A 14,819-nucleotide genomic window follows, 5' to 3' on the forward strand; every position below is an offset into this window, starting at 1 on the left:
TGAGAGTGACTGTCCTTGACATCAAGGCCACACTTAACCCAGTGTGAGCCCTAACAAAACTGGCATCAGTCGGTATCAGAGGGCAAACTCTCTGCTGTTTGGAATCACACCTGGAACATAGGAATATGGTTGTGGTTGTTGGAGGTGAGTCATCTCAGCTTCAGGACATCTCTGCAGGAGTTTCTCGGGATAGTGTCCAATCATCTTCAGCTGCTTCATCAATGATCTTCCCTCCAGCATAAGGTCAGAGGTGGGGGATGTTCACCATTGATTGCACATTGACAGCCCCAGATACTGAAGCCTGTGTCCAAATGCAGCAAGACTTGGACAATATTGTAGGCTGACAAGTAGCAAGTAATATTAATGTCACACAAGTGCCAGGTCATGACTATATTTAAGAAAAGATATTCTAATGTTTGCCCCTTGACATTCAATGACATTACCATCCCTGAATCCCCTACCATCAACATTCTGGGGATATCACAACTAGGAATTGAACTGGACCAGCCATATAAATACTGGAAAAGAGATCAGAGGCTAAGAGTTCTGCAGTTTTCACTGTTCCTTCAGTGTCGATGGGTCAAAATCCTGAAATTCCTTCCCTAAGGTCATTGTGGGTCAACCCATGGCCTACAGCAGTTCAAAAAGACAGTTCACCACCATCTTCTCAAGGGAAATTAGGGACAGGCAATAAATCCGGGCCCAGCCAGTGATATCCACATCCCATTAACAAATAAAACAAAATTCCATGAGTCTTGCTCATGGGATCGAGGACACAAGGATCACAATAGAATTTCCTGTCAATTCCATACCCCCAATGGGAAGCTGACCCCTGCACAGGCTCTGGTGAAAGACCTGAAATAGAGCCTATTATTAAATCAAGATTTGATCAATGTTTGACGATGATATGCCAGATGACATTATTGCTTTAGAATTGTGTACATTTGCACATAAACCCATATGCAAGCCATGTACACAAACACACACTCAGACTCTCCCATACTCATGTACAATTGATATAAACTGGTGTAATTGCTGTAAAACAGAATGTTCCATAGCCAGTATTAGAAAGACACAAGGTTTGTTTCATCAAACTTCCCAGAGATTGTTAACTTGTGAGACTCGAGCAGTTTATAAAAACTTTAATCAGTAAAGTCTAGGAGATCAGAAAGCTTAAAAAATTGTAAAACACTATTTAGGCCTCAGAGGTGTTGTCAAGATTAGAGTGGTGCTGGAAAAAAGCGGCAGGTCAGGCAGCATCAGATACGCAGGAAAATCAACATTTTGGGCAAAAGCCCTTCATCAGGAATTCCTGTTGATTTTCCTGTGCCTCAGATGCTGCCTGACCTGCCGCGCTTTTCCAGCACCACTCTAATCTTGACTCCAATCTCCAACATCGGCAGTACCCACTTCTGCCCAGAGATATTGTGTCCAACATGGGGCACCATACTTTGGGCATGAAGTCAAGGGGTCTTGGAGAAAGTTAGAGGAGTTCTATTAATGTTTTCATTTGTCCCGGGGATGCCACCATTGAGACAAGGGCAGAAGATACTGTCCATCTTAATTTGCCCTAGGGAAGATCATGGGGAGCTATTGTCTTAAACCATTGTAATCCCCGTGGCAAAAAAAATAGCAACAGTTCCATAAGTCAGGACATTTGAAGATTTTGACCCAGCAACACTGAAGGAATGGGGATATATTTCCAAGTTAGGATGGTGAGTGACTTAGACTGGACTTGCAGCTGGTGGTGTTGCCATGTATCTGTTGTCCTTATCCTTCCTGATGGACATGATCATGGATTTGGAAAGTCCTCTTGAAGAAAGGATGTTCTGGGGAATGAGGGACAATTGGGGATAAGGAATTTCTCTTCCCAGTAGAGACTGAACAAACTAGGTTTGTTCTCCAAGAGCAGAGAGGATTATGTGGTGACTCAATAAAAGTGCACAAAGTCATCAAGAGTTGTGATAGAATGGATAAAAAAAAACTGTTTCCAATAGCAGTAAACAGAGGGTTACAAACCAAAGGCAATTGGTAAAATGCCAGAGGGGGAGAAGCAGAATGGCTCGATACAGTGAGCTGTAATGATCTGTGTGAATGGGCAATGAAACAGGGTAATGTTTGAAAGGGGAAGGGGTTGATTAACTGCAGGGAAAAGCTGGTGCCCTCCCTGTGTTGGTCAGTATACATCCTGTTCGTCTTCTCTAAAGCTCCTTGCCTGGTGAAATGTGTTTATCACTTCCTCAAGCCTCATCTGTCCAGAAGTCTTACTGATTGGAGTTGCTGCAGGAATCAGTTTGGTCTACAATTAAAACTGTGCACAGATTGTTCGGGTCATCCAAATGAAACTGTGCCAGTGAGATAGGAGCCCCTTGCTCCTCACAGATGGCTGCGCTTCCATCTCTGAATTTAAGTTAAAGTACCAGAGAACAATCGAAAACTACAAAACCCAACATTTCCTGACAAGTTAATACTCAACCAACAGCCCCAGACCACACTCACACCATTTCTGATGGCATATCGGCCTGACAGCAATCCACAGGGTCAGCATCACAGAAAGGCAGCCCAGAAACTTTCAATTCTCACCTTTTCCCTTTTGAAGCAACTAACAGATACAGTAGTTAGAGTCTGGGACACAAGGCGTAGACATGTGGCGGAGGCAGGTTCAATTGAGGCAGTCAAAAGAGCATTCAATGGTGATTTGGGCAGAAATAGTGTTCAGGGAGATGAGGAAAAGGCTGGAGGTCAGCACTGGGTAACAGAACCAGTACATGCACAACAGGCCGAATGGCGTCCACCTGTGCAGTAACAATTCTGTGGCTCTCTGACAAGAGTAACCATTAACTCTTTGTGAGGTGTCTAACCCAGAGATCTGGCATTAAGGTGATAGGAGAGGATACATGAGCCAGAACCCAATTTCCTAAATACTGGGACCCACAGGTATCAAAGGGTAATTAACAGAGACAAGAGCTTTCTGTTTCTGCATCAGAGGTATTGAGTACCACTGTCTCCTTGGCCCAGCTAAATCAATGCAGGCAAAGGACTTGTCCAAAACCTGCTCGTCAGCACAGCTCAGTGACAACCCCAAGATCAACAGCAACTCAACAAACCACTGGGGGACATTGTATATTTAAACAATTCTGTGATGTTTTTGAAAATCAAATGTTGAAATGTTATGTGGGTACTGACCATCCCACAGAAACCCCACAGATATTTCACTGAACTCACTGGGGATTTTTTTAAAGACACAAACGGTGCCTGAGGCCAAGGTATCTCTTAGAAAGAGGATAGCCTAGGTCTACCTGAGAGAGAGAGAGAGAGCGTGAGAGAGAGAGAGAGAGAAAGAGAGTGAGAGAGAGAGCGCACCCTGGCTGTGGCAATGCTCCCCTCCTTTGGAAGTGCTGGGTTGAGGAATCATCAGTAAACAGGCCCCAGGGTCACAATACAAACAGGACAGACAGAGGGAAAGCCAGTCGCACTAAGTCACTGTAAAATATGGTCTGCAAAATGACTTGACAATATGAAAATCTTCAAACTCAGAATCCAGTAGAAAGAAAGAGGAACGTTTGACACATTCTTCAAATTCAGTTGAAGCTCAAGGCATTATTTCCAAACCTTAAAAGGTTGAGCCCTAACCAATAGTTTATACTGTATCAGCGTGTCTGTGTGTTAGTGAGTGGGTGCGCGTGTGAGAGTGTCTGTGTGTATGTGACTGTGTCTGTGAGAGTGAGTGTGTCTGTGTATGTGTGCGTGTGTGTCTCTGAGTGTGAGTGTGTCACAGAATATCAGCATCATCTATGCTAATACTGCTCCTTCGGCTGCTGGCTTTCGATGCCTCTGGTGACCCCGAGGACAGCAAGGGGTCCCTCCCCAAGGGAGAAACTGCATCGTCCATCATCAGCATCTCATCCAGCTGGTATTCCTTTTTGGTGGGAATGCTGAAGGAGAGGTCAGTGAATTGGTTCATGGGGTCAGTGAAACCCAGCGAGCTGTCACAGAAGTCGAGGGCCTGAGGAAAGTCCACTTGGCTTTGGGGAGGCTGCAGATGTTGGTGCTGCTGGTGTTGAAACATGTCCATGACATTCTGTTCAGGTTTGATGGAGGAGCAGCCGGTGAGCTCTGATGTGTTTAACCCCGAGGGGGAGGCGGTGGATAGTCCATGGGCCTGTGCTTGCATCTCCAGTTCCTGTGTGTGATCAGGCAAACAAAATACATGTCATCACAATTGTTTTAAAATTACATCATTCTCATCTCTGTAGATGGAAGGGCTTGGTCTAGTGGTACTATCGATAGACTATTAAAGTCGAAAAACTCAGCTAGTGCTCTAAGGACCTGGGTTGAAATCCCACCACAGTAGATGGTGGAATTTGAATTCAATAAAAATAAAATCTGGAATTAACAATCTATTGATGACCATAAAACCATCATCAAAAAAATCCATCTGGGTCACTAATGTCCTTTAGGGAAGGAAACTGCCATCCTTACCTGGTCTGGCCTACACGTGACTCCAGACCCACAGCAATGGGGTTGACTCTTAACTGCCCTCTGGGCAATTGGTGATGGGCAATAAATGCTGACTTGGCCGGCAATGCCCTTGTCTCATGAATGAATAAAAATGATCTCTATGTGATTTCAGGACATGCTGAAGTGTTTGTTTAACAGCCAATGACGATATTGCTTTATTGTCCTTGCTATTCTGAGGATATAGCATGTGCCGATAAAATCACTGTGCAGAGACTGTATCTTTTTGTTTTGTTTTATTTTGATTGTGGACTGAATTTGGAAAATTTGGAATTTGAACCGTTTAATAACAAAGAACTGAGAAAGGATTCAGATGTGTATGAAAAGCAAGTTATGAAACTCATTGTAAGTCGTGTTTACACTGTTGCTCTGTTCAAGCAATGGACAAAACTGTCAGCATGAGGAAAAAGGAAGAGACCCCTCTCTCCAGTTAAAGCACCTGAAACTTAAGAGTTTATTCTCTTCAAGTGTTGCTGCAAGTTGTCACTTTTAACCAATAAGTTATGGACTTAATAATTTGTGAACCAGTTGTTCTGGGCCTCCTGTGTAGATGTGAAAGGACCTGAAGGAAAGAATCAGAGAACTGAGGTATTTCAGAAACATAAGGAACATGCCATTGGATCACTAGGAGAAGTGCCATTGAACTGTTTCACAAGCCTTTATTGCACTCCACCCATGATACCAGCTTTTTTGTGTCTGTATTTGGCTCTGTGCATTTGTAGGGAATTTTAAAAGGAGAGTTTTATGTCGACAGTTCACAGATGTTTACTTGTACCTAGAATCGACTGATTTATAATAGGTACTGGTTCTTGTTAAGGACAGAAACCTGGCCCATTTTCTTCTGCTGACTTGAATCTGTTAGCTGAGTAAATTAGGGATTGGGTACTGTAATAAAACCTTGAATTTCTGTGCCTTTTATGACGAGGCTTGATTTCCAGCACAGTCTGCCAGTGAGGCACAATGCGTAATCCAGAGATCTCACCTAACAGGCAGAAGTCATGGCTTCAAATCTCAACATGGCAGGTATTGGAATTTAAATTAAATTTTAAAATGTGGAATCTACAGCACTCCCTCAGCACTGACCCTCCAACAGTGCGGCGCTCCCTCAGCACTGACCCTCTGACAGTGCCCACTCCCTTAGCACTGACCCTCTGACAGTGCGGCACTCCCTCAGCACTGACCCTCCGACAGTGCGGCACTCCCTCAGCACTGACCCTCCGACAGTGCGGCACGCCCTCAGCATTGACGTTGCGGCATTCCCTCAGCACCAACCCTCCAACAGTGCGACACAGGGTGGCACTGTGGTTCAGTGGTTAGCACCAGGTTCGATTCCAGCCTCGGGCAACTGTCTGTGTGGAGTTTACACATTCTCCCTGTGACTGCGTGGGTTTCCTCTGGCTGTTCCAGTTTCCTCCCACAGTCCAAACATGTGTAGGTTAGGGTGAATTTGCCATGATAAATTGCCCATTGTGTTCAGAAATGTGTAGGTTAGGGGCATTAGTTAGGGGTAAAATGTTGAGTAATAGAGTCTGGGTGGGTTACACTTCGGAGGGTCGGTGTGGACTTATTGGACAGAAGGGCCTGTTTCCACACTGTAGAGATTCTATCAAAACTCCCTCAGCACCGTCTTGGAAGTGGTCCAGGGACTGGGATTTAAATGAACATCTCTCTGAGCTAGAGGAGACACTGCCACATACTTTGCCTCAGCTGAGTGTCTATTGCTTATTGTGAATGATAACCCAGTAGTTTGTGCAACAGCAGCTTTTCTCACCTGAATGCGAAAGCGGAGGTGGCTGTTGGTCATCTCCAGCCTCTTCGATTGACCCTCCATCTCCCTGGTTCTTTGCTGCTCCTTCTGGAGCCTTTTGATGTACTCCACAGAAGCTTTCAATATCGTTCCCTTATTCCAGCGAACGTCACTGCAACAGCACAGAGTGGGCACTGAGCAAAGTTAAAAGCTAGAAATCAACTGTGTCACAACCATTTAACAGACCCCTGACAATCACCAGGGGATACTGTAGCTCTAAGTGTGAATGAGCAAAACAGGGCATGTAGCAGTGCCATAGCGTATGTCTCAGTCAGAGACAGTCACCTTTCCTTTGGCCTAGATCCAGATGCTACTAATGAATTTCAAATTTCACCTCATTCCCATGGAGATCTCCAGATATTCACTCATGTCCCGCAGTGAATGCCAGGCCCACAGTAATGTGACTGACTCAAGCTTCCCCTGAAGTGACCAATCCAAACAGGTAAAGGGTAATTAGGGAAGGGCAATATTAACTTTGTCTGAGCCCCCAGATCCGAGGAAATAATAAATAAATAAATAAATTCAGATAACTGAACCTGAACAGTGTTCTTACCATCGTCACAGACCCTGTAACTGGGTGCAGTGGGGAGGGTTTATAGAGGGTACAGACTGAATCTCAAAGTCAGGAAAGTAATAAGTGTGTGGATTGAACTCCTTCACCCACAAACTGGGGACATGTGAAATAGGTCACGCGGGAGTTTGACCTTGCTCTCACTGCTTCCCGAGATATCAGACATCATCAGAAAGCACAGTGTTAGTGTTCACAGTCACTCGCAAGCTCCAGCTCTCTCTCTCTCTCTCTCTCTGTGGCACCTCTCTTTACCCCTCTGTTCTGGTTAAAATCTCAGCTGTTCCTCTGATACCCTCGATGAGCACAAACTTACTCTGATTAAATATTGCAAAGACTGAAGCCAATATTTTTGGTCCCTGCTTGAAATGCTGGTCCCTCGTTCCCAATCCATCCTGAGATGATGCCATACTGTTTGTAACTGTGGTGTTATACTTGAGACTGCGATGAACTTCCAAATCACACCATCACAAAAATCTGAAAGAGCGGATTCCACTCTTGGCTCAGCAATTGCTCTCTAGCCCACTGTAAGGTTTTCTTTTACTCATTCTTAGGATGTAGGTGTTGCTGGCTAGACTAGCATTTATTGCCCATCCTAAATTGCCCAGAGGGCAGGTGAGAGTCGACCATATTGCTGTAAGTCTGGAGTCACATGTAACCTAAGGAGAGCAGTTTCAATCCCTAAAGAGGAACCAGATGGGATTTTCCTAACAATTGCCAATGGTCATCCTTAGACTCTTAATTCCAAATTTTTATTTATTGAATTTGAATTCCACCATCTGTGGTATAATTCAAACCTGTGCCCCAGAAAATTTCCAAGCTCTCTGGATTGATAATACCACAAAGCCATCACCTCCCAAACCTTGCTGTCCATATCTGAAACCACAGCAAGTCCCATCCCTTCAGCCCTGTGCTAGGTGATCTCCACGGGTCCCCATTGAAGCAGGGCTGGCCTGACATTTTTCCTCCTTATTTTTAAATCCCTCCATTGGCTGGCCATTGAAAATGAATGATAGAAGATTTAAGGATTTACTCACAGATCGTTGGATTTGGGGATTAGCATTCCCAACTCTTTTATTCGATCATTGATGTTAAACCTTCGCCTGCGTTCAACTTGGAAGAAAATCAAAGCCAAAACGAATGTAAAGAAAACAAAACAATAATACAGATTATTTTCAAAATAATGGTCAAACTGGCAATCTATATCTATCCCTGGAACACAGGCAAGAGAGCTCCGGAGCAGTAGAGAGATAAAGAGGTGGACAATGCTTTTTTGTTACAGCCACTATGTCCCAGCTAGGAGTCTGCAGGAAGGAGCAATCCCCTTGGTCATAGGAAATGTCTCCTATTGCTCTCGCTAACAATCCTGTTAACACACAGGGTCTCACCTGAAGCCAGATGGGGGCTCTAGGAATAACTCAATGTTTGGCAGAGCTCCGAGTGGGGTGGGAATTTGGCTGGAGGAGATGGGAACAGCTCCCAACCAAAGAGGAGTGGCTTGGAGGGAGGATGTGCTTCTGAAATGACAGCAGTGTAAAGAGGGTTATGGTCAGTATGACCAATGTGGTCAGGCTGAGGAATAGACTGACTGACATCCCAACAGCCCAAATCATCCAAAAACCTAAAGCCAGTGATGCTCACCTCAGCCTGTTCTGCATGCCTCCTCACCCTCCCCCCACTACAGCAGCAAGTTACAAGTATCTCAGCCAGGGCCCAGGGTCCTTTCAGTGGAAGCCTTGCCTAGCTTTGAACATGATGACGATAAAATGCCCGCAGGTTGAGAACACCAGTCTCGATCCCACAGCTGGGCACAGCCAAAATGAACCCTTTCCACCCATACACCATTTCAATCGGGTGCAGGTTAAAATCAACCTCACAGATTCAGACTGCGTACACTCTTCCCCCCTCCCCAAGGGAGGAGTTGAAGGAACATCACTCACTCAGGTTGTGATTATCTTTCTTCTGTCGCTCCTTAGCCAAGGCCCGTGCTTCTGCATCTAGCCAAGAACAGACAACCGATCACAATAATGCCACACACGATAGCAAAGCTCCTCGGAGCAGTCTCAACCAGTCTTGCAGTGAAACCTGGGGTCAAACTATTCTGAAATGAGGTACTCAGCCAAAACCTCTTATAATATTGGAGATGGTCCAGAGGAGGTTTACTGGTTTGATTTCTGGAATGAGTGGGCTGTCTGATGAGGAATGGTTGGACAGACTGGGCTGGCTCCCACTGCAGTTTAGCAAAGTGAGGGGGAGGGGGACTTGATTGAAATGGATCTGATCTGGAGGGGCTTTGACAAGGTGGACATAGAAAGGATGTTTATTCTTATGGGTGTGTCCAGAACTGGGGGCTGGAGGCACGGAATTAAAGATTAGGGGATAAAGATGTGCAGTTTTTTTTCCAGAAGGTTGCACAAATTCTGGATAGGGACGTTAGAGAGAAATGTAAGGGAGAATCCATTTGTTCTTGAGATTGATCAGGGACTGTCAATATAGGTCTGTTAAGGGAAGGTCATGTTGGACAAATTTGATTGAAAATATTTTTGAGGAGGGAACCAAAAGTGTTGATGAGGGAAGTGATGTGGTCTTGGAATTGGATGTGGACTTTAGCAAAGCTTTTGCCAAGGACCCTAACAGCAGACTGGTCCAGAAAGTAAAAATTCATGGAATCCAAGACAAAGTGACATGTTGGATTAAAAACTGGCTGAGAGGCAGGAAACAGAGAGTGATCACAGAGGAATGTTTCTGTGACTGGGAGTCTGTTTCCATTGGGGTTCCACAGGGCTCAGTGCTGAGGTCCTTGCTGTTTGTGGTGTACATTAACAACTTGGATTTAAATGAGAAATTCACAGGTTTCACGGATGTTACAGATAGCCATAAACTGCAGGAGGGTATCATTGGTCTGATGGACACAGCAGTGGAAAATGGAATTCAACTCAGAAGAGTGAGAGGCAATGCAATCGGGGAGGGCTAACAAGGCAACCTGTGAATAGCACCCCCGAAATACCGAAGATCAAAGGGACCGGGGTGTGGGTATCCACAGATCCCTGAAAGTAGCAGCGCAGCTAGATATGGAGGTTACAAAAGGCAATGGAATAGTCACCTTTATTAGTCAAGGCATTGTATACAAGAGCGGGGAGGTTATGCTGGAAACGTATAAAATACTGGTTCAGCCAGAGTGGAGTACTGTATGCACTCCCGTCACCAGATCCTAAGGAGGATGTGATTGCCCTAGACAGGGTGCAGAGGAGATGAACAAGGATGTTGCCTGGGCTATAGGGTCTGAGCTATGAGGAGATATTGGACAGGCTGGAGTTGTTTTCTTTAGAGTGCTGAACGTAGAGAGGCGACTGATGGAGCTGGATAAAATCATGAAGTGGATAGGAAGGCAACGTTTCCAATAGCAGAGATGTCAATAACCAGAGGGCATAGATTGAAGGTAAGAGGCAGAGGCTCAGAGGAGAGTTGACAAGAATGTTTCTAACCCAGACAGCAGTCAGAGTCTCAAACTCACTGCCTGAAAGAATGACTGAGTCAGAGACTAACACAGAAACAGGAGTTAGATTCTAACTTGTATTACCAAAGCCTCCAGGGCTATGGTCTGAAGGCTGGAAAATGGGAATAGCTCAGTCCGAATTTTGGTAATACGCAGGGACATGATGGGATGAATGGCCTGTAAATGTCTTTGAGTGAGTAAGCTTTGGAACTCTGTGTCTGAGATGGAGTGAAGGTGAGATCATTAAATATTTTTAAGGTAGAGACAGTTAGATTTTTATGGAATTCTAAACACAAACCAATCGGCCATAACCTTAATGAATAGACAGGACCGATGGGCTGAATGGCCTGCTTCGTCATCACAGGTTCCTAAGACTGTATGCAAAGGAGAAGGAAAGTCTGTCAGGAGAATACTTTCTGTTCCCCTGTGCCGGACGGCTGCTGCCACGTGCTCAAATGATTTAAATCAAGTGATTTCTAAACCTCTCAGCCTCCATGTGGCCATGACCTCCATGGAACTGGGTCAGGGAAATCCCCTCATCAAGATCCAACCTTTATTTACTGCGTTCTGCTCACTCAGTGGGACAGATGGAGGAGAGGGAAGTGAGAAATGGAGGCCTTTTTTTTTAAATTGAAGCACACAGGGAGAATCAAAGGCAGACTGGTAAGTTTGGAAGTGAGAGATTGGGAGGGCTCTGCAGAAGATGTCAGGCTGGATGGTTTTCGGAGATTTACAGAAGGACAGGTACTTAGTGACTGAAAGATTCACACCTGGTTCAATGGCAGAAAAACAATAAGGCTCTGTGTGTCGGCCTTTAACCAATAATCAAGCCTGAAAATAGCTCAGATCAAACACATGACCCTCCAATCGCCCATACGTCTCCAACATTCTTATAATTAATAAACAAAGTTTTTCTGTTTAAAAAAAATTCTCCTGCTCCTTTGAGATTTCTTTTCTTCCCTTATCTCACGCCAAGCAGTATCTGGGAGATATAACAATAATTCCAGGAGATATGAGGGACCTTCATGAGTCCGTCACAGGCAGAAACCTACGGATGTGTGGATAAGAGTCACCAATTTATGCAACTGGGAAACAGGGTCCAGTCAAGTCTCCCTTTGCTCTCGACATCCTGTAAGCTTTCTTCAAACCAGCGTGACCCAAGTTGAGAGAAAGCTGGCATCTAGGGATCACGGTGAGTCCTTAATCTGCAAGGGACACATGTGTTTGTTGGTTCGGGTCAAGGGACCAGCATGTTATCTGAAGGGTTCTACAGCAACATAGATCCTTTTAAAATGAAGGAGGTCATTGGAGGTCAGCAAGGTTGGAAAGCGCGCAGTTTCTTTCTAGAGGGGCAACCAACTGGAATGCACATTATTTCCAAAAACATGGGAGAATACACTTAAATAATCTCCCAACGTTTGCATATAGTGGGGTACGGAGTGGGAGGTTCGGCCAGGGGAATACGGAGAGGGTGGGAATGGGGACGGGGAGTACAGAGTGAGTGGGGGCAGTGAGGAGGAATAGAGGGGACAGACAGCAAGGGCTGAAAATCATTGGAAGGTGTCCCATGTAAGAAATGGGTGATTTTTATTTACACAGGAGGCCCAATTAAAGAAAAAAATTCATTTGCAATTCTGCCCCTTTCACAGTCACAGAGAGTTCAATAAAACAAATAAAATATTTGTAATGTGTACTGTTTTATTCATTCAAGCACAGTGGAGTTCCCTGGCCAGACCAGCCTTTATCGCTCATCCCCACTTGGCCTGAAGGAGGCAGTTAATGAGCTGCTTTCTTCAATCATTTCAGTTCACATTAATGACCAGATAATATATTTATATGATGGTAACTGAGGAATAAACATTAGCCAGAACAGAGGGGAGAACTTCCATGGTATGGGATTTAATCCCATTTTCTTCTCACTAAGAGAGGAGAGTGAGAGGTAAGAGTATATATTGAGGGCAAAGTCAGAAATGAACAGTAAACGGCAAGAGTAAAAGGAGTCATAGAGATGTACAGCACAGAAACAGACCCTTGGGTCCAACTTGTTCATGCCAACCAGATATCCCAATTAATCTAGTTCCATTTGCCAGCATCAGACCCATATGCTTCTAAACCCTTCCTATTCATAAACCCATCCAAATGCTTTTTAAATGTTGTAATTGTACCAGCCTCTTGTACCACTTCTCTCTGGCAACTCATTCCACACACATACCACACTCTGTGTGAACAAGTTGCCCCGTAGGTCTCTTTTATATCTTTCCCCTCTCACCTTAAACTTATGCCGTCTAGTTTTGGACTCCCCCACCCCAGGGTAAAGACCTTGTCTATTCACACTATCCATGCCCTTCATGATTTTATAAACCTCTATGAGGTCACCCCTCAGCCTCCGAACCTAACCATTTCACATTACATTTACAGGTTGGATGTTTCTGGTCAATGTGACAGGCTGAGCAGGAGCTGTGGCCAAATATTGATAGAAGCAGCATCAGGAAACTCCAGAAGTATGTGGTAAGGTTCGGGGTAGGGTTAGACACAGACATGGTGACCTAGTGTTCTCAGTGTCCGGGGCAAGGACTGCTCTATCCTGCATCGTAGCATTGAGTGCAAGAGCTGGGTATCAATAATAAGACCAGCAAATCCTGTCTCTTGCTGAATCATTCTGGAGGGCCAGCTAACAGTAGCCAGCCAATCCACAGAGGGGGCGGGGGAGAAAGGGTGGGGTGCAGCATTGCTTAATTTTCAACAGAGAGAGAAGTGAGGTGGCAGAGAGTTCTCAGATTCCAGGAAGGAGTGTACAAAGGAATTCACTGCATCGGGGGAGCAGACTTAAAATTAATTTCAGTAAAAAGGACAGAAGACTTGGGGTGAACACAGTCTACCCACAGCACTAAGCTGGTCTCACAAAAATTCATTTAATTATGTTATCTGTGATGATAGATGTTATATAAAGGTGTAAGGTTCTGAAAGGGTTAATACTGAGGATTGCCTTAAGCATCACCCATTGAGGTGATATCAGATGGACATTTGGACAGAGCAGTGAGACCCACCATCCAGCTCCTCCTCTGTAACATCAGTCTCACCTGTAACTAGTTAACATGCAATAAACCATAGATCGTTAACTACCAGAGACTCTGCTAGTTAGACCGGGACGTGGATTTCCTTGACCACACTGGAGTGAGCAGGCCGTGTGCCATGAGGCTTCCTACACTTAAAGAGGATAGAGCCAGCAACCGTCCCCAATGGAGGGGTGCCTCTGTTAGGAGAGGAACTTGCACCGGGTACAGTTCCCCTCTAAGCCACTTCCTGACTTGGAAATATATCAGCGTTCCTTCAGGGTGACTGGGTCAAAATCCTGGAATTCCCTCCCTAAGGGCATTGTGGGTCTACCCACAGCACATGGACTGCAGCGTGTTCAAGAAGGCAGTTCACCCCCACCTTCTCAAGGGGCAACTAGGGACAGGCAATACATACTGACTCAACCAGCGACATCCACATTCTATGATTGAATAAACTTTCAAAAAGAAGCCAAGTTATTCGTGAGCATAGTGAAAATAATTTAATGAAACTTTCAAACAGACAGTACAGGCACAGGACTGGATGGCCTCCTTCTATGCCCTATGGTTTTATGATCAGGGCCAATGAGAACCTCAGGTCCCACTATTGCAGTGATGTAACCAGAATGGTCCCATTTATTGCAGTGAGAGGTTGAAGAAATTGGGCTGGATTTATTTGGCGATAACAAGTTTGAACTGCCGCAGTTAATGTTTCTCGGACTTAAATCCAGTTGAATGCAGAAGAAAACTGAGAGAGAAGGGGCTCCACCACCAATCAAGGCCTTCCTGCCCAGGCAGGAGATTTGGGAGAGAAGGTGAGGAAAGGAGTGGGTGGGATTGATGGATAATGGGGATAAGTTAGGATTAAAGAATGTAGGCTTTGGCCATTAAAGTATTAAAACAATCACAGGAATAGATTGCAACATCTGGGTATGGCCAGCATTTGTTGACAATCCCAATTTGTCCAAGTAGGCCAGACCAGGTAAAGACCATAGATTTTCTTCCCTCAAGATATTGAAGGACTAATGAGGTGGGATTTTTTAAAATAACAAACCAGGAGCTTCATGATGACAGGTCAAGATGCTAACTGTTCATTGTAGCGCATTAGGGACACATACCTCTCCATTGGGATTGTTTTTATCATCAGTTTGTACTGAGAAAAACTCAGATTCCATCAAACACTCCCAGGACACAGCTGAAAATGTGTTGCTGGAAAAGTGCAGCAGGTCAGGCAGCATCCACGGAACAGGAGAATCGACGTTTCGGGCATAAGCCCTTCTTCAGCAAAGAGGAGGGTGTGCCAAGCAGGCTAAGATAAAAGGTAGGGAGGAGGGACTTGGGGGAGGGGCGTTGGAAATGCAATAGGTGGAAGGAAGT

The 14,819-nt window shown here is 45.0% G+C and overlaps 1 protein-coding gene across 4 annotated transcripts in view; it reads right to left on the reverse strand.

Moving 5' to 3' along the window:
- Window positions 1-1,346: 1,346 nt before the first annotated feature.
- The window catches only part of LOC122563014 (transcription factor EB-like), a 62,087-nt gene continuing 48,614 nt past the window's right edge, over window positions 1,347-14,819 (reverse strand). For 3 of the 4 annotated variants that reach the window (XM_043716319.1, XM_043716318.1, XM_043716316.1), the window contains 4 exons: window positions 8,834-8,890; window positions 7,931-8,006; window positions 6,290-6,437; window positions 1,347-4,183 (listed from right to left, as the gene is read on the reverse strand). In XM_043716319.1, the coding sequence (XP_043572254.1) occupies window positions 3,773-4,183; window positions 6,290-6,437; window positions 7,931-8,006; window positions 8,834-8,890 (692 nt within the window). In that variant the 3' untranslated portion in view covers window positions 1,347-3,772. The remainder of the gene's footprint in view (window positions 4,184-6,289; window positions 6,438-7,930; window positions 8,007-8,833; window positions 8,891-14,819) is intronic. The other variant, XM_043716317.1, reaches the window with a different exon arrangement.

This window comes from Chiloscyllium plagiosum, chromosome 26, assembly GCF_004010195.1.
Source record: "Chiloscyllium plagiosum isolate BGI_BamShark_2017 chromosome 26, ASM401019v2, whole genome shotgun sequence".
Taxonomy (NCBI): Eukaryota; Metazoa; Chordata; class Chondrichthyes; order Orectolobiformes; family Hemiscylliidae; genus Chiloscyllium; species Chiloscyllium plagiosum.